The sequence below is a fragment of the Asterias amurensis genome, chromosome 22 (genome assembly GCF_032118995.1).
Source record: "Asterias amurensis chromosome 22, ASM3211899v1".
Classification (NCBI taxonomy): domain Eukaryota; kingdom Metazoa; phylum Echinodermata; class Asteroidea; order Forcipulatida; family Asteriidae; genus Asterias; species Asterias amurensis.
In genome coordinates, this window is record NC_092669.1 from 5,596,042 (window position 1) to 5,621,504 (window position 25,463).

The window sequence follows — 25,463 nt, forward strand, 5'->3', positions numbered from 1 at the left end:
ATTTATCGATAAAAATGGGATTTGGCTTTGGAATGTGAGGCATTGCTTGGTGGATGGCGAGGTACTTGTGGTTTGTGGTAACACCTTGTGTGTATCTCTGCCGGCAGTTTGCAATTTGCGAACAAAAACATTTACAATATAAGCAGTAAACAACTCGTCATTTCAAAATAAGGATGACTTGAAGGCACTGGACACTATTGATAATTGTCAAAGACCACTCTTCTCACTTGGTGTATCTCAACATATGCATAAAACAACAAACTTGTGTAAGTTTGAGCTCAATTGGTTGTCGAAGTTGCGAGATAATAATGAAAGAAAAAACACCCTTGTCACACACAAAGTTATGTGCTTTCAAATGATTGATTTCGAGACCTCAAATTCTAAATCTTAGTTTTTATGTATTTTCTCGAAAACTACGTTACTTCAGAGGGAGCCACTTCCTACAACGTTTTATACTATCAACCTATTCCCCATTACTTATTACCTAGTAATTGAGTAATTACCAATAGTGTCCACTCCCTTTAACTAATCTTGCGTTAATCTTTTTTGGAAACTTGACCAATTATCGTGGCCATGAAGCATAATGGAATTGAGTTCCAACCTTTTCTGATTTCCTTTTATAAGGTGATGGTGCAAACTATTGTTCATATATTATTTATTGTTGATAATATAATATGTACTTTATAAATAGATTGTCAAATTAACTATTGCAATTGCAATGACTATGTAATTTGACCTTCGGTTTACAGAGTTTGTCAATGTTTTAATACAATTGGATTTGATTCTCTTTTCAGAGTTTGAAATCGTTGAGATCCAGCCTAGCAATTATCCAGGCGCGGAGACCGTCCTACAAACACCCCTTTCTCTCATACAGAGATGGTATAACCCACCGTATCTCAACACTATCGTCTCCATGACTACCATTAAGATTGAAGCGCCACAAGATTTCCTACTTCGGTAAGCTATGAATCAAGAGATCATCATCAATTCATGAAACTATTTTTTTAGAAGTCTCCAGAACAATCCGATAAAGACAGTTCTCTAAAGAACAAACTCTACCTGACAAGCAGGTACACACGGTGTTACTGCAAACTAAATATATATTGATACCTCACCATGCAATGCCTCAAATCCTATATACGTGTGCTCTACGGGAGCACACTAATGGACTTGTAAAGTTTTATCAACGATCTTCAACCAGACGTTGTAAACTTATCAACAAGTTGGATTTTCTTAAGAGATGTAGAGATGCGAATAAGCTACATGTAAAGTAGCAGTCCCAGCCAATTGTCTCTACCTTTTGCCCGGGTAGTATAGTTTTCAGAACTGAAAAGTCAATTGAACAATTCCGAAAAAGACAGTTCTCTAATAAATAACAAACTCTACCTGACAAGTAGATACACACATGGTGTTACCGCAAACCAAATATTTATTGATACCTCACGATGTTGAAGCATTACTGAGTGACAGATATGCGCACTATTGGAGAAGCCACCGTTGAAGGAATCAATGCTATTCGATATCTTCATTAAAATTGGAAGTGTCGTGGCCGAGCTGTTAAGAGCACCGAATTCAAACTCTGGTGTTTCTGATCAGCAGAGTGTGGGTTCGAATCCCCAGCCGTGACACTGTGTCCTTGAGCAAGACACTTAACCATTGCTCGTCCATCGGATGGGACGTTCGCCCCGGTGTTCCTGGCTGTGGCTGCTCTATGCGCTTAGCATAGCCAAATAATTTGGCCGCAGAATTCATCACTGCAATAACCTATCTTTCTGAAAGTTTGTATATACTCAGTCCTAAGACGCCTACATTGGCTCCCCATCGCAAAGAGGATCACCTTCAAAATCTGCCTCCTTGTGTTCAAAGTTCTGCATGGACAAGCCCCACAGTATCTTTGTGAACTCATCTTCACTACACTTGCTGGTAGAGCCAAGGTCTAGAACAATTCGTTACGGAGACCGTGCTTTCGCCAAAGCTGCTCCTGCCCTTTGGAATAAGCTCCCAGTCTCACTTCGCCAAACAACATCTCTCAACAACTTTAAGAGGGAACTGAAAACACACTTGTTCACTTAGACTTTCATTGGGTTTCATTATGTTTTGTTTATTCTTCATTTTCTATTGTATAATGTTTTCATTTTGTGTAGGCGCCTTGATCGGTTTTCTGGAAAAGTGCGCATTATAAATCCATATTATTATTATTATTATTACCTTGTTTGGTGGATACGTGCGCTATATAAGACTTCGATATTATTATTTATTGTTGTTATTATTATTAATCGAACCTGCACAACGATTATTCAACTGTGCAGATTTGACATTCTCCGTCTATCCTTACGTAAGGAGGGAACCGATTGCATCGACTCTCTCAGCATCTACAACGTCTTAAGGAATTCCATCGAGGAGCTCCGAGGAACATTCTGTGATGATATCCAAGATGTTCATTTCATCTCGCAATCCAATCGAGTGAATGCTTTGCTGAATATCGAAGCCCCAACTGCTGATATGCCTGCCAGCCTTGGACTTGAGATCATTGTATCTTTTGTTGGTGGGTAGAACAAGTTTTTGTGTTCACCATTCATTTACTATGGTAAATCTGGGTAGGTCTGCTTTTAGTATTGTGTATAAATTATATTTTAGTGAATTGCCAGCCCCTCAAAAAAGAAACCAACAACACACCAAACAAAAACACCCTTACAAGTAAACTAAGAGAAAAAAAGGGAAAAAAAAGTATGTATATACTTTAATGAACAACCAGAAATGCTAATTTTGGACTTGACCCCCCCCCTCTTATTTGTTTATAATGGAGAAGTGTAGTCTTGATATTAATGTATTTGACCGCATGGATCTGAAGGCCACCATAGCAATGACACCTACATGCACAGCATGCACTTTGGTTAAAACAAGTCTTACTTACTTACTTTACTTACGATTGATGGGAGAAATTGTTTAGGCTTATTGCCTTTGTGACCCCATATCCTATCATTGATTCCTTCCAACATGTCCAATAGGCATCAAGCTCTTTCTTGAATGTTGACACTGTTTTGGCATTTACTACTTTGTGTGGGAGACTGTTCAAATCATTAATGATTCGCTGTGAAAAAAGTTCCTTCTGCACCCAATTTTTTTTGTTGAGAGTCGGCTTGTACAATTTAAGAGAGTGGCCCCTCGTACTGGTGTTTCTAGCTGTATTAAAGAATTTCTTTCAGTAGACTTTCTCCAGTCCCTTGAGCAGCTTAAATGTTTCAACAAGGTCACCTCTTAGTCATCTTTGTTCTAGTGTGTACAGTATAAGTTTAGGGCTTGAAGTCTTTCTGTGTAGGGGAGGCTTTTCAACTGTGGCACCAACTTCGTAGGTCTCCTCTGTACCTTTTCTAAAACTTGCTTGTCCTTCTTTAATCCAGGGTTCCAGACTTGAACACAATACTCCAAATGTTCATACCCTTTAGTGCGGCTTTCGTACATTCATTGGATATAAACACTCCAAGGTCTTTCTCTACATGTATGTCAGTTGTGCCCAAGGTTGTCTCGCCCATGTGATAGTTGCAGTGTGGATATCCTGATCCCAATATGCATAGATTTGCATTTACCAGCATTAAAACGTAGCAGCCATTTTTCTGACCATTTTTGGAGGTTGTCTAAGTCGTCGTGAATCTTTGCTGAATCTTCTAATTTATTTACAGTACTGTATAATTTAGTATCATCAGCATCATAAGATGGGTCCCAGTACTGACCCCTGGGGGACTCCGCTCATTACAGTGTACATCAGTTGAGTTTGACGACGCTCCTCCTACAGACACTTTTTGAGTTCTCCCGGTCAAGAAGGATTTGATCCAATTAAAAACTTTTCAATCATAACCATATGCTCGTAGTCATCGATGAAAATTACTGCTTTCGCAAAAATTATGTCACTTCAGAGGGAGCTGTTTCTCACAATGTTTTATACTATCAACCTCTCCCCATTACTCAAAATCAAGAAGGGTTTTATGATGATAATTATTTTGGGTAATTACCAATAGTGTCCACTGCCTTTAAGTAAATAAACTACGTTTATTCAAACCAATCAAATAAAGTCCATTGAAAACATTTCCAGATTGCAAAGTGACCAGATGTGATGAAAACTGCACACCAGACCCGACAGATTTCAATCTGCCATCGGGGTCATTCGGAACTCTAGGAGTCACGATCGACTTCTTTGCGAGCTGTATGTTTGTAATCACGGCTGAAGATGGCAAATTCATCAACCTTACTTTTACTGAATTCCAACTGGCGAATGGTACTAGGTAAAGTTCTGAAAAAATTATTTGTGTAAATGTGCTGGCAAATTTGCAGATCAGGGCCCAATTTCATAGAGCTGCTATGCACAAAAATTTGCTTAGCATGAAATGTTTGCCTGGATAAAAACAGGATTTCCCAACCAAATTTCTACGTGATTTTCAAGATAACCTTACAACAGCTGAATACAAGTAACTAGGAAATGCAAAAAAATGGAAATTCAGTTGGTAATCCTGTTTTTACCAAGGAAGAAATTTCATGCTTAGCAAATTTTCGTGCTTAGCAGCTCTATGAAATTGGGCCCTGGTTGCAACGTGAAATGGTTTGCGGGAAAACAGACATGGGAAGGCATGGATAGGGCATGTGGCTGTGTTTGTTTTTTTTGGGGGGGGATCTTGTGGTGTTTGCTTTCTGAGAGCAAAATTTCATAACGCTCGTGTGCGTATTTATCAGTAATTTTTACTTGTAAAATAACACACCCTTTTAAAACATAGAACTGGCGGGCTTGATTCTTATGTTTGTAATCCCCTCTGTTGACGGAATTGTTATTATTGTGTTCGTATGTCGTTATAAAAGTAATATCAAAACAGAGAAGAAGTAAGGTTGTAAATGTTTGCGTCAAATACTCAGGGTCAGGTTCTATTCCTGTGATAAAAACAAACCAAACCATCCAGCTCTCACACAACGAGATCTCACGCAAAACCATGACCTCATTTTCTATAAATAGACCACCGAGTATATTACACTACAGTTATATACATGTATGTTTTGATTTTTTTTGCAATTTCTTTTTCGCCTGTTCTTCATTGCAGAGTGGAGATATTTTTTGCTCTTCCTGAACAAATAACAATGGGACAAGCTCACAAGAAATACGAGTTCAGCATGAGCGTGCCCCCTACAGTGATCTCAGACACCAAGGTGATGACAGTGATGTATCTGACTGGCCTGGAGATCAACACTGTGGGGTTCCAGGCAGACTACAAAACAGTTGGTAATGCAGCAGCACATTATTTACATACTTAAAGCCATTGGACCCTTTCGGTAAACAGTGTTGTCCATGGCCCACACTTTGTGTACCACAACTTCTATATCAAATAACAAACCTGTGAAAATTTAGGCACAATCGGTCATCGGAGTCGGGAGAAAACAACGGAAAAACCCACCCTTGTTTCCGCGCGTTTGGCCGCGTCATGACATGTGTTTAAAATAAATCCGTAATTCTCGTTAACGAGAATTTATATTGTTTTGCTGTTTTCTCAAAAAGTAAAGCATTTAATGGAATAATATTTCAAGAGAAGTCTTTCACCATTGCCTTCTGTAAACCCTGTAAGTTATTTGTAAATCTGTGAACTTTTATTTTCTGAACTGAAAGGGTCCAATGGCTTTAAATGATTTGGGTACTTTTTGTAACACAAACACAATGTCCACAGACTTACACTAAACTTAAGCCGTTTGAAGATAATGATAGTAGAAAGTGTACCTTAAAATATTAGTTGCTGAGATGCTGTAGTTTTTGAGAAATGAGTAAAACAATGTAATGAAAATATGTTTTTACATGCTAAAATAGTTTCAAAATCAGTGAGACGAAAATTATTTTCAGGGAAGCTTTCTCCTATCATTATCTTCAAACTGTGTAAGTTAAATGTAAATCTGTGGACATTGTGTTTTTTTGTCTTACAAAAAGTACATAGACCCTTTAAACAAATCATGACAATAATAATAACCAGTTTTTAAACAGCGCTTTTCAAAAGCGCTTCAGACATTATAACCCCTGGTCACTGGACCTTCATTCATCTCGGCTCCCCAGGAGTATAATACAAAAAGTACATAGACCCTTTAAACAAATCATGACAATAATAATAACCAGTTTTTAAACAGCGCTTTTCAAAAGCGCTTCAGACATTATAACCCCTGGTCACTGGACCTTCATTCATCTCGGCTCCCCAGGAGTATAATACAGCCTGTGCAATAAACATGTGCTATCTGCTAAAGCTAAACCAAATGCTTGAAAGCACACACATTAATTTTTGTGCAAAAGGGGTGTCTTTTCTTTCATTATTTTCTTGCAATTTCGATTACCAATTTAGTCCTAGATATGTTTTTATTCACATTTGGGATACACCAAGTGGGAATACTGGTCTTTGAGAATAATACTTTAATTCCATGCAACACATTCTCATAGCATAGATAACTATGATGTCATTCACACATCGACAGATTCGCCTGGATGCCAAGTGGGCCGTACAACAAGCGCCATTTTACCGTATCAATGCAACTACCCACACGCCTACATCGTGTCACCCGGCTACTCCTACGCCAATCCTGTCTTCAACAGTCCACCATACAGCAGCCCAACGTACGTCAGTCCAGCTTCACAAGCCACTTATGTGATTACAACCCTGCCCGGAACCTACGTAGAAGTCGAGTTTGACGATTTCGATATCCCCAGCGGTGTGATGAAGATGTGTAGAGAAGGTTACCTAACTGCAAGGGATGGGTTATCCCCTATGGACGATGTGATAGGTGCTGCACTATGTAATTACCACCGGCCGGATGGACCGATCCGGAGCTCCAGAAATCAGATGTACATTGACTTTCAGCTAGATCCTTCGCTCAGAGGAGGGGGGTTCGCAGCGAGATATTCCGGGCGTTACTTCCAGCCCAGATTGGCTGTCATTCCGACGAGTGAGAACTGTAAGGATGAGTCATGGTACTACTTCCAAGAACACTGTTATCGATTCTTTGAAAATGATGAAAAGGTAAAGCTATTGGTGACAGCATACTTAAAGGCAGTGGACACTATTGGTATTTACTCAAAATAATTATTAGCATAAAACCTTACTTGGTAACGAGTAATGGGGAGAGGTTGATTGTATAAAACATTGTGAGAAACGGCTCCCTCTGCAGTATCGTAGTTTTTGAGAAAGAAGTAATTTTCCACGAATTTGATTTTGTGAATTTGAGGTCTCAAAATCAACCATTTGAGAAAGCACACAACTGTCATGACTGTACGTGTGACAAGGTAATTTTTTTCTTTGATTGTTATCTCGCAACTCCGACGACCAAATCAAGCTCAAATTTTCACAGGTTTGTTATTTTATGCGTATGTTGAGATACACAAACTTGAGAAGACTGGATTTTGACAATTACCAATAGTGTGCACTGTCTTTAATGTGTTTTTTTTATGAGACATTTTGGGTGTGGTCATAACACGTTAGTCTGATTTCACACTTTGAAACTTGTCAATAACGCCAGAGCGTGGCCTCAAACATAAACTTAGGACAAAACCCATTCATTTGCACCTTTCACCTAGATTTATATTATAAATGCAGACGACCCCAAGTGTAGCTTCCATACGTCCCCTTGAACCAATCAAAAGACCAATCAGAAAGCTTCTGTCACTGCCCGTTTTCCAATGAAATGATTGTATTTATTTAAATTACTAGTTCTGACCTACCTCTGGCCTACCTGTACTGTCTGTACAGTGCTGATAGTAATACACATCGGTGTGAGGGAAAAGCCGAAATATTAATAAAGGTTTTCTCGGTCACTTTCAGAAAATGAGCAGCCAATTTAACCATCAGCCTTTTCTTTTTCGCAATAGAATGCTACTGAAAAGGGTCATTCGAATTCTTTTTAAGACTAGTCAAATGTAATTTACGTCAGTCGTTTTAATAAAAAATGATCATTCAATTTAACAATTCATCGAAGCTGCATTTAAATTCGCAGGAGTTTTTTTGAGGCGTGTGTTCAGTCATTCAATTTCATTTTGACATGTTTGAGGCAGCCAATTCTGGAGTTTGTGCAATCTTAAAAACGCTTGGTGAACGAGTGTTATAGGCATGCGGTTCATTTTTTGGCACTCTTGTACATAATATGCCAAGATGTCTGGCACACCAACAGGTCTTGGTAAGTTAACCGTTAAAGGTCTCCCCAAAAAAATGAAGAAAAAACCCTTATGGGGCCCCAGGTAAAGTCTACTGGAAACATAAAATAAAGAAAATAAGATTTGCTTGATTTAAAAGTAAAGGTACGAAACAGTTGCCTCGTTGAGGGAAATTGATTGCCTCTTTACGAAATTGCAAATGCATATAACAGCAAAATCTCTAGTCGAACCAGCTTTGCTAAATTGAATGATGATTGTGTGTCATGAGAAAGTATGAGTGTGCTAGGAAATTGAATGCCTTAAAAGGAAATTCAATGAGCGAATTCTGAATTTGAAACGCAGTAAAAACGGGAGCAGAAACGTGCACACGAACGTAAAAAAATGGTGTTGTTTCTGGGTGACGTCACCACTTTGGGCTTACTGCATGCTCACGTATAACCTCTGCGCGCACGTACTTACCTGATGTTAAAAATGGTAACCTCACGTATGCTAAAAACGGGAGATTTTAACAACACAGTTTTCAGACGTTCGTGCAGCTAAACCTCCCTATTAAATTGGCTGCTCATTTCCGAAATTGACCAAGTAAACCTATAGTTCTAAATCAGTTTAGTTTCTTTGGGGACAGATTCGTTGGTCGGATGCAGAGGGCGAGTGTAAGGTTGAGAACGGCCATCTTGTCAGTATTATGAAAATCGACGAGGCAGAGTTTATTCACGTGATGTTGACAACAATCTGGCATAGGGGGAATCTGAGCACATATATAGGTTGGTATTTACCCAGACAGTATTGATTGATACTACCAATCGATCAATTGACTATTATAAATTGGTAACTTGTGATTGATCAATCTTATATTGATGATGTGTATTGATGATCTTATATTGATGAGGTGTAACTATCGATCGACCAATCAACTCTTGTTGATCGAATAATTACCAAACAATCAATGGACTGTTGTTGATAAATAACTATTGATCAATATATTGATAATTGTAGATTGGTAACTGAAGATTGAGCAATCAAATTTTGTTGATTGGTAACTACTGGACAATCAATTGATTGTTGTTGGTAAGTAATGTAAAGAGATAGAGGGACGGGAAGGTGAGATACGGTCCTCTACTTAATAAAGGACGAGCATTCGCCAAAATACATGTCAATAAATGGAACAGTCAATAAGCCAATGAAGTTTATATGAAAATCTCTTCTATACAGGTTTTAATACTTCCAACCCATAGAAAACATACAAAAACTTGTTATAACACTACAGTATACACTAATGTAGCCTACATAATACAGTGCACGAAGTTCACCAAAAGGTCAGCACACACAGTAGGCTAACGGACGCACGTGTGTGACAGTGCTGCCTGGTATACACACATGGTTTTACAAATAAAACGATCCAAATAGAGAACTACAAAATCACAATAATTTGGGCATTAATGAGGGTAAAAACACAAAATAATACTCACAAATATCTCTACAACTCTATTGATCCCATATAAATAGGTTTTTGGAGCATGGCCAGAGCCATGCTCCCTATAAAAATAGAGAGAATCATGAGCCCAAATAAATTAGTTGCTCTTCCAAGTCGAAGCTATAAAAAAAGAGAGTGAATGTCATGTGACATCCCCAAAAGTAAACTTTATACAAGTCAAACAATGAGGGCGCACTTGGCGGATCACTACAGTAACTACCGATCGATCTATCGCTTATTGTAGATTGGTAACTATCGATCCATCAATTGAATATGGTTGGTTAGTATTACTTTACATTTATCAATCAATTATTATTGATTGCTATCTGTCGATCAACTGATGATTGACTATTGACTATTTGATAATGGGAAACTTTGGATCGCTTGGTAGCAGCAGACTCACAAGTTAAATTGCCTTTGTTTAAGTAGCTCTGAGCATGCGCACATTACCGAGCACACTGGAGATTACACTGTGTTTTGTTTATTGTATGATTGAATGATTAGACATTAACATTTTTATTACTTATGACACTTTTTTTGTCAATTCTTAATATTTGTTAGGGCTCACCGGTAGGACCTCAGAGGGTGTGTTTCGCTGGTCAGACGGGCGTCCAATGAGCTACACGGACTGGTCCATTCCATTTACGTATGTTTAACCTCATTTCAACTTATGATATTAATTAAATAAATTTCAACGATAGTAGTTTGAGTTCCAGTTTGTCTTCATACTCCTTCTTACGACTCCACCTGAAGTCACGTAGTTCACTCAGTGACATTTAAATACTTAGTGCTTAAAGGCAGTGGACCCTATGGGTAATTACTCAAAATAATTATTTGTTACCATAAAACCTCACTTGGTAAGGAGTAATCGGGAGAGGTTGGTATTAAAAACGTTGTGAGAAGCGGCTCCCTCTGAGGTGCCATAGTTTTCGAGAAAGAAGTAATTTTTCACAAATTTGGTTTCAAGACCTCAGATTTAGAATTTGAGGTCTCAAAATCAAGCATCTGAACACACACAACTGAACACACACAACTTTGTGTGACAAGGGGTGTTTGTTTCTTTCATTGTTATCTTGCAACTTCGACGACCGATTTAGCTCAAATTTTCACAGGTTTGCTATTTCATGCATTGTTGAGATACAGCAAGTGAGAAGACTGGTCTTTCACATTTACTAATAGTCGCCAGTGTCTTTAAATCATTTCTTCGATAACTAATTGAGCCCAAATTATCTGTGCTTATGATGGGTTACACCAAGTGAGAATACTTGTCTTCTACAAAGTACTAAACGTCTTCTACAAAGTACTAAACGTCTTCTACAAAGTACTAAACGTCTTCTACAAAGTACAGACTACAATCTTGGGGCTCACTATCACTCAAAGTATCTCACAATACTTCATTATGTAACTTATAGAGAAGAGCGCGATGAGAGGTTCGAGTACTACCAACCAAACGGCGGTATACTTGAAGAGTGCACCAATATTGAGATGGATGACGTAAGAACAACCGCCACGTGGCATGACGTAGCATGTGCGTCATTGGAGGCCAGGCAGTACATCTGCAAGATGAATGCATTAGGTAGTCATGTTCCCATACCATTGGTAGTATAGCAATGATAATTATAATGCGTATAGGTGCCAGACTATCCACTTTGTGGCTCTCAGTGGGTGCGTTTGATTAGCTTCCCTGGGATCGACCCCGGTCTGCTCCCGGTACGCTCGAATAGCTTTGACGTCATTCCAGGGGCTCACCTGGGTCAGCTCCAGCCCTGCTTGTGGAGTGGGTCACTAGTGGGTCACCCGATGTGCATGACATTACCACGAGAGGGCGAGTGTGATCGTTCGATAAGCTCTTGTCAGGGGCTCACCAGAGTGAGCACTGCGGGGTCCCAGGGAAGCTAGTCAAACGCACCCTATGTAATGCTACACTAAATTACTTACTGTCACACACAGAAGTTGTAGCCAAACAAAATGGCCAGCGTAAGGTTATATGAGCAAAATGTGGCAGCCGCATTCAGGCAGATAAAATAAGCCAAACCGAACCATTGATTTAAAACAAAAGGACACGAAAAACCAGATAGTAAAACTAGAACTTTGAAATTAAAAACGGCAACAATAAAACCTCTGTGGCCTAATAACTGCATGTTTATGAGCACAACTCTAACCCCAACCCCAACCCCTACCATAACCCGCCCCTCCCCGCACGATTCACAATAGCTTAGGTGAGCAGGTGAGCGTCATGCTCAACCACTCGGGACCAAATTTAATAGCTCTGCTAACCCTTATATAGATTTATGCGCTTGCTGGGGTCATTGACAAGTATTATACCATGGGGCTAAGCGCATAAACTCTGTAGTGAGCATAAAGGAGGGCCTGCTCAGGAAAGGTTGGCTTGAACGATCACAAACAATGCATAGACATCATTTTAGCTGGTGACATTTTGCTCACTTGTTGTTTTGTGATTATGCAAACTTTATTAAAAAAATCAGCCAAAGAAACTAAATTGTCCAAAATTACAGGCCTTTTTTTTTTTTTTTTCCAGATCACGTGGAGCCTGAAAGCATTGGAGATACAATAATTTCTGGTAGGAAAACAGTTTCAACCATGAAACAATGTAAAATAAGTATCAACTGTTTGATTTTATTTGAACAATAAGGCAATCACGAGCACATTACTCGGCATATAAAACCATAATTAATATTTCTTTATCCCCGAACCATATTTCAACCTCTTTGCGGTACCCGCTACTGAAACATAGGATTCAAACTGCCTCTAGCTTCCTACCGGACAATCTCGGTAGTCTAGTCAGTAAGATACTGCTGTAGATTTGCAAAGGTCGTGGGTTTGAATCCCACCCGAGCTATATGTCTGTGACTTGTTTTCACAGAGCTCGGGAAAGTATTGAGTATACAGTGCTAAAACACATCGGTGTATTTGAGTAGGTTTACACATTCAAACCGGGTACCCATAACTAAAGAGGACAATGGGGTCCACGGTTTTGGAAAGGTCCACAGTTTGGAAACATGTACAAAACCAATGGGAACTGTTGCAAAAAAGTTAGAGTCTAAACAAAAGAGGGACAATAGGAGGTCTACGGTTGCAGGCGTATACACACTTCGGTGGGTTCTCCAAAATTAAAGGAAGACATTGCCTTGGATCGATCGAGTTGGTCTATAAAAAGCCTTTGTAACCGTTTGTTATAAAATGCATATGGTTAGAAAGTTGTTGTAAAAGTAGAATACCATGATCCACACAAGTATCACTCAAAGTTGCACGGTTTTCATAATAGGTCGCGAACTAACACGGTCGGCCATTTATGGGAGTCAAAAATTTGACTCCCATAAAATGGCCGACCGTGTTAGTCAAGAGGTACAAAGAAAACCACGCAATTTCGAGGCATATTTATGTAGATCCTTGTATTCTACTTTTACAATATCTTTCTAACCATACCGATTTTATATCAACAGTTACAGAACGCTTTTCAAGGACCAACTCGACGGATCCAAGGCAACGTGTTCCTTTAACAAGGATATTTTTGTTAGCTGAATGGAGGTTTCTATAGTAGCATGTATGGGGTGAATGGTCCAATATTACCAATAATACCATTTCACTTAATTTTATTGAGAAGTAAAATCATTTATTTTGCAATTCCTCACAGGACCTCTAGACTGCCCTGCTAATCTCTTCACTTGTGGCACCGGGGAGTGTGTTCAGAAGGTTTTTCTCTGTGATGGCTTTCCAAATTGTTTCGACGAAAGTGATGAAGACTTCTTGACATGTCTAGATGGTAAACCACAAGCCACTTAATGATACATTGTGCCCCAATGGAGTAAATTGTGTTAAAAATTGATTTCATATCCTCTGCCCAGGTAACAGTTCTTTTTAGAACTGAGAAGTCTCCCGATTTCCACAGCAGTAGAAAAATAGCAAACAATATTCTCAAAAGAACATAATCTACCCAGTAAGTACAGACACACATGGTGCTATACATGTACCACGAACTAGTGTACAACAACAGCAACATAACAAATACAAAATAAGAAAACAGCACCTTTCGGTTTTGTTGCCTCTAGTTTGTTAATAAAATTATCAAACCGGGGCTTGGTTCAGAAATAAATCCATTATATTCGAAAATAAGTTAATTACTCTAATAATAGTACTAGGTTTTCATAAAGCGCTCATATCATATCCAGCACTCAGTAATGATTTCCTGCCAGGTATGTGGATCTCCGTGTTTGAAGTTTGATACCTACATGTATGTATCAGTTTACAAGGTGCTGTGTTCAATATGCTGCCATCAAATCAGGAACACCGGGGTGAGCCCTTCTCTTTTACGATATGTGCAGTGGGTTATTTTACGTGCATTACACAACACACGGGACCTATGGCTGTACGTCCCATCCGAAGGACGCAGCAATGATGTATTATCGTATACATAAATATGTCTGTTTCAATTTCAGAACTTGGTGAAGGGACATATTTTACTTGTCATGACAACAGCAAGATTCCGGCTTCTTTCTACTGTGACTCTAAAGATGATTGTCAAGATGATTCAGACGAACTGAATTGTGGTCAGTACACAAATAAATAAATACATATATTGCTTATAATTATTACTATTTTGTTTTTGCCACGGTTGAGGCAAGGCAGCATATCCAATATGACAATTTTGTTTGTTTGGGTTGTTTATTCGAGTTATTTTAAATACAAGTGAACAAAAAAGATTAAACACTAAAAGATTGAGGCATTCTGAAAATTTACATATTGGTTCAATACTACTAGTACTAATCCAAAGGATTAACTTTTTGGTGCACAAACTATGATAATTCGTGTGCACATTGTAATGGGTCCATAACAGACTAATCTGGCACCCAACACCATTTGTCAACCTCCGAGTTGACCCACCCAGAAATAACTACAGTTCATAAAAGTATGATGTTGAAGGGTAGTTCCTAAACAAAGTCAGCAGAATTGATCCACAAATTTTGATCCACAAAACAACTATGAGGCTGGTCCTTACGCTCGCGCCCCTCGGCTGCTCTGAGGGTTAAACAGAAGCAATTTACTCACTTATTTTCAATGTCATCAAGTATAAGGAATGGGGGACTTTAAGGACGCTAGTGGCAGCAGATTTACCAGGTAAAATATATTGTTATCGGTTAATAACTGAGCATGCTCAGAACTAGACTGGGCCCCTGTCTTTTTCCGCAAGGATAAAGGCAGGTCTCTGCCGCTAGATCCAGTGATTCCATTGGATACAATGATATCAACGTGCAGTGACCATGGAGGAATGAAGAGAAGAAGTATGAACGGCCCGCCAATCCGCAGAGTTACAAACGAAAACCCTTACAATAGCCCCTGTCTGACCAGTGGAAAAAGATAGGTGACCTCCTGCAGGACGTTAGATACATGTAAGTGAGCGCGATTTAATCTCTTTGTACAGAGGCGTGGTACCACCACTCTGCACTGTTGCCTTTGTGTAAAGTTGAATCATTGAAGACAAGAAATGTGAATATACACTTCGTCATTACCGTTTGTGGTGTTTTCATGGAAATATCATAGCATATTTTTACATTTTTTGCAACTTTCCGGTCACTAGCGGTGGATCAAAAGTCGGGTATAAGCACACGAGGGTGGTTGGTATTCAATTTTGTTCATCGTTTAGGTGTCCGATAGCGTCAAAAAAATGTATCGCGTCTCAAAAAAGTAGTTTTTCCTTGATTATATCCATACGACATACGACCCCATAGTTTGGTGAAGAACCAGGTGCGCACGCGCAAACTCACATACGCCAGGTCGCCCATTATTTGTGTAAGGTATTTGGGTGATTACGAGGTGTCGTTAAACGACCGCGGTACCACGGGTTCGACTTTTGAATTAAACGATCGCGGTACCACGGGTTCGACTTTTGAAGTCCCTTCGTTCGAACTCCTTCTCTTCCTTCCTCCATGCAGTGACGTACGGTGCCAAAACAGTCACTGCTGTCATGTCCGCAATATAGTTTGACTGCGTACCTCTATGTGAAATGAGGGTAGGTCAAAGGTCAATATACACGCCGAAGTGTGAAGTCAGATGTTCAGGCTACATGTAGCTCAGAACTATGGCCTTTTTCGAAACCACGGCTTCGGATTCGGCTTTAGGCTCCGTCCTCTTGTCTGGAACCCTGGGCGCGTATACTCAAAGCATGTGCAATTGTCGAAACAACCGCGGAGCCAAGCTATCCTGAGCCGAATACGAAGCCAAATCCAGTTGTTTCGAAAAGGGTCAAAGTAAACAATGGCAATCTACCTTGAAAGTCTGCTGCCACCTAGCGATCCAAAGTCTCCAATTGCGCAACGTGGTAATTTGTCATGTTTCAGTTTACCCAAACTGCACCGATGGAGAGTTTCGATGTGATGACCACCATTGCATCGATGCATCCAAATACTGCGACCTAACCCAAGACTGTAGGGACAGATCTGACATCACAGAGTGCGGTAAGTCAGGTCTCATTTCTACATTAACACCATAAACTAAGAACTCGCACTCCACGGTAGTTAAGTTAATAAACGAAAAGTCCCCTCTGGACACTTGGTAATTACTCAAAATAATTATTAGCTTAAAACCTTACATGGTAACGAGTAATTGGGAGACTGAGGTTGATAGTATAAAACATTGTGAGAAACGACCCCCTCTGAAGTAATGTAGTTTTCGAGAAAAAAGTAATTTTCCACGAATTTGATTCCGAGACCTCATTATTAGAATTTGAGGTCTCGAAATCAAGCATCTAAAAGCACACAACTTCTTGTGACAAGGGTGTTTTTTCTTTCATTATTATTTCGCAACTTCGACGACCATTAATTGAGCTCAAATTTTCACAGGTTTGTTTTTTATGCATATGTTGAGGTACACCAAGTGAGAAGACTGGCTTTGACAGCTACCAATAGTGTCCAGCGTCTTGAATCCACTAAAAGTAAAAATAAAAAATGTAAAAATTAAAAAAAATAGTCCGTTTAAAAATAGTTCATTTTCAGAACTGAGAAGTATCCCAAAATTCTACTCCGCGGTAGAAGAAAATAAAAGCAAGACGAGTTCTTAAAAGAACATAATCTACCCAGCAAGTAGATACACACATAGTGTTACTGCAAACTAACTATACCTCACCATGCAATGCCTCAAATCCCATAATCATAATCTACTAATAATGTTGAAAAATAATAACTAATAATAATAACTCTGTGACTAATAGTATAATAACAGTTAAATCGATTGCCACAATTAAATAAACTCAAAAGATATTTATATTAATCAATTTTCAGACTCGATCAGCAACAGTTTTCAGTGCTACTCTGATATATGGATACCATTGAGCAAGAAGTGTGATGGTTTTACTGATTGTCAGGGACTGAAAGCAGAAGATGAAGTGAATTGTGGTACGTATCGCATAACCCAAACAGCAGCACATGAACAGCCCCTAAAGCATTCCGTAAGCAGCCCATAAGCAACCCGTCAGCAGCCTCGAAGCAGCCCCTAAGCAATCCATGAGCACAACAGAAGTAGCCCCCAAACAGCCCTAAAGCATTCCGTAAGCAGCCCATAAGCAACCCGGAAGCACTCGCGAAGCAGCCTGCAAGCAGACCCTAAGCCCCTCAGCCAGATAGGCACACAAGAAGTAGCCCCAAACCGCCACAAAATAGTCCATAAAGCAGCCCTTAAACAGCCCTAAGGGCGGTCCTTAAACATTCCATTAACAACCCCTAAAACTCACACCCCATAAGCATCCCGTAAGAAGCTCCTTATATAGAAGGGAAGCAATAGCAGTAAGAGCATCTTGCTCAAGTGCCATGACCGGGATTCGAACCCACACTCCTAAACCACCAGAACTTGAACTTATGCACTAAACCACTCAGCCAAGACACTCGAAAGAATACAGAAAACCAAGCAGTAGTTGCCAAGCTCACATCTTTAATATTCTTCTTTGTTCATATAATGCTTCTTCTTCTAGACTACAAAGAAGAAGGAAACTGCATGAATGGAGAAATATATTGCCTAAACGAAGTCTGTGTTGATCAAAGCAACAAATGCATCTTAGATTTTGACAAGCACGGCTACGTAAAGGGATGTCGTGACGTCACTCATCTCAGAGACTGCGGTAAGTTCAAAGCTCCAACAACATCGACATCAACAACAACAACAGCGGCGGCGGTGGCGAATTTACATGTATGTGCTTTCAGATGCTTGATTTCGGGACCTCAAATTCTAAATCTGAGGTCTCAAAATCAAATTCGTTGAAAATTACTTCTTTTTTCGAAAACTACTTTACTTCAGAGGGAGCCGTTTCTCACAATGTTTTTTACTATCAACCTCTCCCCATTACTCATTACCAAACAATAATTTATGCTAATAATTATTTGGAGTAATTACCAATAGTGTCCAGTGCCTTTAAAACTATTATGTTGTGGTAAAGACACATGGTTTTCATTTCTTTGCAGAGTCTTTTGTGTGTCCTGAATTCACGTTGAAGTGTCCCAACTCCTACTGCATACCGATTTCTTTGAGATGCAATGGCAATCTAGATTGCCCAGAAGGGGAAGATGAACTAGGGTGTGGTAAGTAGACGAGAGTGATCATGCCCAAGTGGGAATCTTTGCGCGTTTCACATGCACTATTCCTTTACTTGGGCGAAACTACCAACTGGGCCCAATTTCATTGCTCTGCTTACCGTAAGCACAGAATCGGTGCTTATGGAAGCAGGGAATTCTGTGATTTACGGCAAGCGTGTTCCACGGGTTTGCGGCGAATTTGGGCTTCTGCACGTGCGCATTCCACGTTACTAGCATTCTACGCTTACAAGGCTAGCGCGAAATTCGGCGCTTGCACGTAAGCGGGGAATTGTGATCATAAGTGCAGATTTTGGCGGTAGGCAGAGCCTTGAATTTGGGCCCTGGTCTTAAAACTAGGAATGCCTCATGAAAGTGAACTTTATCACTGTATAGCTTGCAAGCCTGAGGAAACCGGTAAACAGGGTGCTATAACTATATGTGAAGCAGAAAAATAGCAGGGGTTAACCCCTATTCCACGTTAAGTTTTCTGGGTTCTTTTTCAATCCTAGTACACGGGGCCTACGGCATAGTGTCCCATCCAAAGGACATTATCATTAATGGTAAAACGTTGTGCTTAAGAACACAAGTGCAGCGACCATGACTCAAACTACACTCGTTGTTTGTTTTTATTTGTTCTGGTGTTGTTGTTTTTTGTTTTGTTTTTTCGTCTACCTAGTATTTTTTCGATGGTTGTATCTTTGTCAGTGTGTATTTTGTCCCGTTTATCTTTTTATATTTCCTCCTACATGTAGCTTTCTATTTAACAAATTAATGTTTGTTGTTTTTACCGTTAGATGCACACTGGAAAACAATTTTCATGTTTTGTTTTTTTATGTGATGTTCAAACTAAATTTAATTGAAATTGACTTGAATTGTGGGTACCGTTTGGTGTCTAAAACATTTGAAACAAAATTTATGTTGTTAAGAATTTTTGTGGTGATAGTTTTACTGCCAACTATAGTTTTTTCCACTACTTGATGTTCTACTTGCTGCTATATTTCCATCCATTGGTTTCTGTAGAGAATTACACGTGTCCAGGGGCCTACAAATGCGGCAAAAAACCTTACTGTATACGTCTGGACAAGGTCTGTGATGGAATAAAAGACTGTGGCCGGACGGGGGATGATGAACTTTTCTGCGGTAGGTGTAATAATAATAATAATTTCTTGATGGAGTGTAAACTTGAAGAAGTTAAGAAATATGTGTGGAGCCTTGCCATTAAGTGCTTACATGATTTACACTGAATAGTTTCATTATCAATTTAATTATCTGTCTAGACATCCAACAGCGTTATTGGGAACTGCATAAATTAACATATTTATATTATTACGTAGATGCGCCATGCCCAGAAAGCTGCAACTGCGCAGGTCTTTCATATTCGTGTAGAGGTGAATGGATAGAGACAGATGCCGGTATGATTCCAAATGACGTCAGGCAATTGTAAGTTACTCGGTCTTTATTACCCTAATAAAGACCGGTCAATAAACTGTATCTCTCTTATCATGTTAATGACCGGGTATTATGCTGACATGATTTCAATGTGAGACTTTGGGACGCTAGGTGGCAGGAGACTTACCAGGTAAATTTCCATTGTTAGCGTAGTTCTGAGCGTGCGCACATGATCGAGAACAATGGATTTTACCTGGTAAGTCTGCTGCCACCAAGTGTCCCAAAAGTATCCCGTTGATGTTTTATACCTGGTCTGTAACACATTGACATCATTTCTTCCAAAATGATGTCAGACAATTGTAAGTTACCGTTATTATCCTTGATTTTAAAGTAAGCAAGAAAACTACTGCCTGACAAGATGTTGGTTCGCAGGAGGGGTGTGTGTGTGTGTGTGGGGGGGGGGGGGTGCACATGTACGGCCCTGAGCACACCAACATCAAAAACAATGTTGCTATTTATCCAGCCATACCTTTGTCTGCAGTTATTGAAAATAGCGGACAAAATGGCACTGTACAAAATGGCACTGTACAAAATGGCACTGTACAAATTGGCACTGTACAAAATGGCACTGTACAAAATGGCACTGTACAAAATGGCACTGTACAAAATGGCACTGTACAAAATGGCACTGTACAAAATGGCACTGTACAAAATGGCACTGTACAAATTGGCACTGTACAAAATGGCACTGTATAACTATTGGTAACTACTCCAAATAATGATTAGCAAAAAAAAAAAATGCTTAGTAACGAGCAATGGAGAGCTGTTGGTAGCATCAAACAGTTGCAAGAAACTGTTCATTTGAGGCAATTTTGTTTTTATTAATAACTATTAAAAGACTTTTAGGCCTCTCAGACCTTTCTCAAAGCGCACATATTTTAACAACGGTGTTTTTTCTTTCCTTATTTTCTTGCAACTTCGATGACCAACAATTGAGTCAGATTTTCACATGTGTGTTGTTTTATGCATGTTGGGACACACCAAGTGGGAATACTGATCTTTGACAATTTACAAAATGTGTCCAATGTACTTAAAGGCAGTGGACACTATTGGTAATTGTCAAAGTCTAGCCTTTACAGTTCGTGTATCTCAACATATGCATAAAATAACAAACCTGTGAAAATTTGAGCTCAATCGGTCATCAAACTTGCGAGATAATAATGACAGAAAAAAACACCCTTGTCACACGAAGTTGTGTGCATTTAGATAGTTGATTTCGAGACCTCAACAGCTCAAGTTCTAAATCTGAGGTCTCAAAATCGAGTTCATGGAAAATTACTTCTTTCTCGAAAACTATAGCAGGGAGTCGTTTCTCACAATGTTTTACACCATCAACCTCTCCCCATTACTCATTACCAAGAAAGGTTTTCTGCTAATAATTATTTTGAGTAATTACCAATAGTGTCCACTGCCTTTAAACGAGACGAGAACGTTATTAGCAGACAAAAAACTGACAGTTGTTTATGTTTCTTTTTTTCCGGCAGATTCCTAAATTCCATGCGCCCAACCAACATGACCCAATCAACGTCAAGTGGCAGGAACAAAAGAGACAATGGCCCATTGTTTGACTCGATAGAGGAGCTTTTGTTCATACAAATCAGTAATTATCCTTTCTTAATGGAACTGTAAGTACATGGTAAAAAAAAACTTTGCGTTCTTGCTTTCTCCAGAAGACGATCAGAGTATACTGATCGAAACATCGAGTTGAAACCTACAGTTCTTTTCAGAACCACCCCAACTCAGTTAGAGATTGTCATTACATGGTGTTGCCGGAAACCTCACTTTATCATATTTCCACCATGCAAAGTTTCAAATCATAATTTTACATTCTTAAAAACTAATCGTTCTATATACACAAATTGATTTACACAATATTGTCAATGGTTTTGTGGATGGTCAAATAATCGTGTTCACTTAAAATTTTGAGTAAACTATTGCACTGAAGTAAATAGTCGTTCCACCCAGTGCTTTATAGAAATTTTGGTTTTACCCATAATCACCGATGTGGTAGGATTGGTCAACCAACATTATTATTTGTTATTTCCAATGCAAAATTCCTTCCATTATAATGCCTGGGCAAAACAAAAGCTTTATTTTCACAATATAGTTTTGAATGATATTTTCAACGCCTTGTTTCCATTGGTTTTCTTTACCTCGGTGAAATTCTCTTCATTTGCAGTAAATTGGAACGGAATGGCATTGGAGTACTGAAGCCGGGGATGTTTAGAAATAACCCAAACATGTTAAAACTGTAAGTGCAGTCTATTTAGAAACATTATTTTATATGTTAGGACTTATTACACTATGTACAAAAATGGCACACAAAACAACGACGACGACAACGAAAACGACAACGACAGCAGGAGCAGTAACAAAAACAACATAGCGGCAGCGACAAAATTGGTTACAACGACAAGCAATTAATTCCGCAGGGAAAAAGCAAAACAACAAAAACAATATGCGAAAAAAAAGGAAAAAAAAATGTAAATTATTCTTACTTTGACAAAAACAAAATCTCAAAAGTTTGAAAAAATTATTCCACATTTTAGCCAAACTAATGCATTTCCGGTTCTTTGTTTTGTTTTCTTTACAGAAACCTTTCAGGCAATAACATTGAAACCATCGAGCCAGGAACATTTGAAGGACTCTCGTCTCTTCAGAAGCTGTAAGTAAATCTACTATTTTGAAATAATAATAATACCAACCAATAGTCTATTGCAGGTACAGCAACATGATAGCCCTGGCGGCCTTACACTTTCGTATTGTACTACAGTGACGTCCTGGACATCAGGGTACATTTCTGGGGCGGAAAATTTTCACAGATTCATAACTCAAAATAATCTTACCTGCAACAAGCCACAAATTTCAACAGATTCACATTCTATGGCGGCATACATTTTTCTGCGGTAGGTTTTGGTCCTCATATATTCCTCTCAAATCCGTCATTTTCGTGAAATAATGCAGCTTCCAACGTTAAAAAATTCCTGTTTCGATCGTTTTCTCACAGTGTTGTCTGTTGTCGTGCGTACGCGTATACATTCGCGTGCAAGACGCATGATGCAAGCTTAGATGCATGAATTCTTGGTCACCGTATCTTGACTGCACAGCGTTAACACGCAACACAATTCAAAATTTGTGCGTCTTGCGTACACACGGCAGACTGTGAGAGTAGTACGAACAAAAATGGGAATTCCTTAACGTTGGGAGCTGCATTATTTCATGAAATTGACGGATTTGTGAAGAATAACTTACGATCAAAACCAACCGCAGAAAAACATATGCTGCCATGGAATGTGAATCTGTTGAAATTGGTGCTTTCTTGCAGGTAAGATTTAAGTTATGAAGCTGTGAAGTTTTTCCACCCCCATAAACGGGCCTCAATAGTTAGGACTCTGTTCCTGTGTACAGAGAAAGAGTCCTATATAGGGCTAAGCAACATGACTGCTTTGATTATAGAAATATTAAGGTCTTTGATAATTTGTTGTAGATTTGTGTTTTGCCATGACATGAATCCCTATCACTGTGAATGAAAGTGTATTCCATAACTGAACTATTGCGTCATAAAACATTTTACTCATGTTGTTATTTTGTTTTGTCTCTTTTTCAGATCACTTGCTAACAATAAATTGAGATCAATTGAAGTTGGGGCATTTGCAGGTCTTAGCAAACTACGCTGGTTGTAAGAAAAGAAAAGAAATTCTACTTTTTGTTTTGATTTTTTTTTTCAAATCCGACCTTGACAATTCGTTGTATTAATTTTGGTTTTACCCTTACATTGATGTGTGTTATAGCACTGTATACTCGGTACATTCCCGAGTTCTGTGGGGGAAAAAATCACAGGCATATTACTCGTGGGATTTGAACCCACGACTTTTGCCAATCTAGAGCAGTTCCTTACCAAATAGACCACCGAGAATCTTATGTTTTAGCCGCGGTACTGCAACAATTTAAAAGACGACGGCCATTTTCGTTCAGAAGGAAGTGTAGGCAGCCATATTGGACTTGAAGAAAGAGTGTTACATGCTTGGCCCATAATGGCTCTGCTTACCGTAAGCAAAACAAAAATCGGCGCTTTTGGAAGCAGCCAAGCGTATTTCACGGTTGAGCAATCTTATTTTGGCTTCTGCGCTTGCGAGCGCCACGTTACTATACTAGGCATTATACGCCTACACAGTTTGCGCAGAAATTCGGTGCTTGCACGTATGCGAAAAATGGTGACCGTAAGCGCAGAATTCGGTGGTAAACAGAGCCATGAAATTGGACCCTGTTCGCGCGACACCTAACTTTACACCGAGTAGACTATTGTGCTCTAAATTTGGCATTAATCATGTAGACCTACCCTAAGCACAAAAAAATAAGGTAGCACCAACTCTGTTCCAGATGTAGCCCAGAATCTGACCGTGTTCCTAAGCCTATTGACCGGGATCTAATTATGTACCTAATTCCCGAACACTTTTTAGAATGTCATTTTGAATTCGATCTGTTTTACAGAGACATTCGTGATGTTAGTTCAGTCGCGTCTAAGGATGTGTTCGATGACTTGGACAGTCTTGAGACCATGTGAGTACAACTTACTGCATATAAGTTTAATTATCGGTGACTATAAGTAGGTTAAATAACATTTTACATTTACTCGTCAAACTATAGAGTAACCACACTGAGTACTTTATGTGTGACACATGTCACAAAAATATTGTTCGTCTCTGGCGATGAAAACTATTTTAGCACGTACAATGTTTACGCGACTCTCCTGAAAACCTTGCTCTGTGATTTTCACTTTTTTTTGCTCAAAAGCTTGACAACTATGAAGCTGAAACTTCTCCAGGTAATATTACATACATATTCATTCACAATGAGTAGGTATTCATGTCATGACCAAAAGCTTGATCTACAAAAAGGTACTGAAACCCTTCAGCAATACAACAGTCATGACTGGGCTTCGAACTTATGACTTTATTCACAGTGAGTGGGGATTTATTTCATGGCCAAAAACTTTATATAAAAAATATATCAACATTCCTCAACTGTTAATCTTTTGTCACCCTTTCTTCTACACAGAGTGGCAAGTCAGTTTCTGTTCTGTTGCCTGAGAGAGCAGACTAAAGACCAGCAGATGATCAACTGCATAGCACCAAGTGACGAATTCTCAGACTGTAAAGACCTTATCCGTAACCCGGCCCTCCGTTTCTTCATCTGGGTGCTCGGAATCAGCGCTCTCCTCGGCAACCTTTTCGTCTTTGGGTACCGCATCGCTACCACCTACCGGGATAAACGCGATGCCGCCTCGGTGCAGACCTTCCTCATCACCAACCTCGCGGCCTCGGACTTTCTCATGGGTGTGTACATGATTATCATCGCCAGTGCCGATGCGCATTTCAGGGACAACTACGCCCTCTTTGCTGAGGGCTGGCGAGGGGGTTTTGTCTGCAAGCTTGCCGGGATACTTTCGGTTCTATCCAGTGAGGTGTCAGTGTTCGTTGTGATGCTGCTTAGCATCGATAGATTCCTGAAGATTGTATTCCCGTTTCATTTTGGAGCTCACCTCACGCTGAACGTCACTCGGCCGATTGTTTTTGCTGTTTGGGTGGTAGGCATACTGATGAGTTTACTACCAGCAGTTATGAAGGTAAGTGTCATGGCCTAGTGGTTAAGAGCACCGTGTGTCATGACAAAAGGGTTTGATTGACAGCATAATGCGCGAAGGCACATTGTAAACCAATACATGGTGCTATGTGTTACCAAGGATACTCAAAAGTCTTCCCACATATTGCATGCGAAAACTGTATGCTACAGCGCATGTCAA

At 39.4% G+C, this 25,463-nt stretch overlaps 1 protein-coding gene across 1 annotated transcript in view; it reads left to right on the forward strand.

The window, feature by feature from the left end:
- Positions 1-25,463, forward strand: part of LOC139953715 (uncharacterized) — a 44,501-nt gene that overhangs the window by 10,595 nt on the left and 8,443 nt on the right. The window contains exons 9-31 of the mRNA XM_071953237.1: positions 795-957; positions 2,310-2,545; positions 4,091-4,280; positions 5,085-5,263; positions 6,490-7,031; positions 8,784-8,922; positions 10,194-10,278; positions 11,045-11,208; positions 12,172-12,213; positions 13,288-13,416; positions 14,090-14,200; positions 15,989-16,105; positions 16,928-17,041; positions 17,614-17,760; positions 18,101-18,217; positions 19,232-19,351; positions 19,546-19,651; positions 21,145-21,285; positions 21,840-21,911; positions 22,254-22,325; positions 23,268-23,339; positions 24,152-24,220; positions 24,719-25,286. Of these exons, the coding sequence (XP_071809338.1) occupies positions 795-957; positions 2,310-2,545; positions 4,091-4,280; positions 5,085-5,263; positions 6,490-7,031; positions 8,784-8,922; positions 10,194-10,278; positions 11,045-11,208; positions 12,172-12,213; positions 13,288-13,416; positions 14,090-14,200; positions 15,989-16,105; positions 16,928-17,041; positions 17,614-17,760; positions 18,101-18,217; positions 19,232-19,351; positions 19,546-19,651; positions 21,145-21,285; positions 21,840-21,911; positions 22,254-22,325; positions 23,268-23,339; positions 24,152-24,220; positions 24,719-25,286 (3,695 nt within the window). The remainder of the gene's footprint in view (positions 1-794; positions 958-2,309; positions 2,546-4,090; positions 4,281-5,084; positions 5,264-6,489; positions 7,032-8,783; positions 8,923-10,193; positions 10,279-11,044; positions 11,209-12,171; positions 12,214-13,287; positions 13,417-14,089; positions 14,201-15,988; positions 16,106-16,927; positions 17,042-17,613; positions 17,761-18,100; positions 18,218-19,231; positions 19,352-19,545; positions 19,652-21,144; positions 21,286-21,839; positions 21,912-22,253; positions 22,326-23,267; positions 23,340-24,151; positions 24,221-24,718; positions 25,287-25,463) is intronic.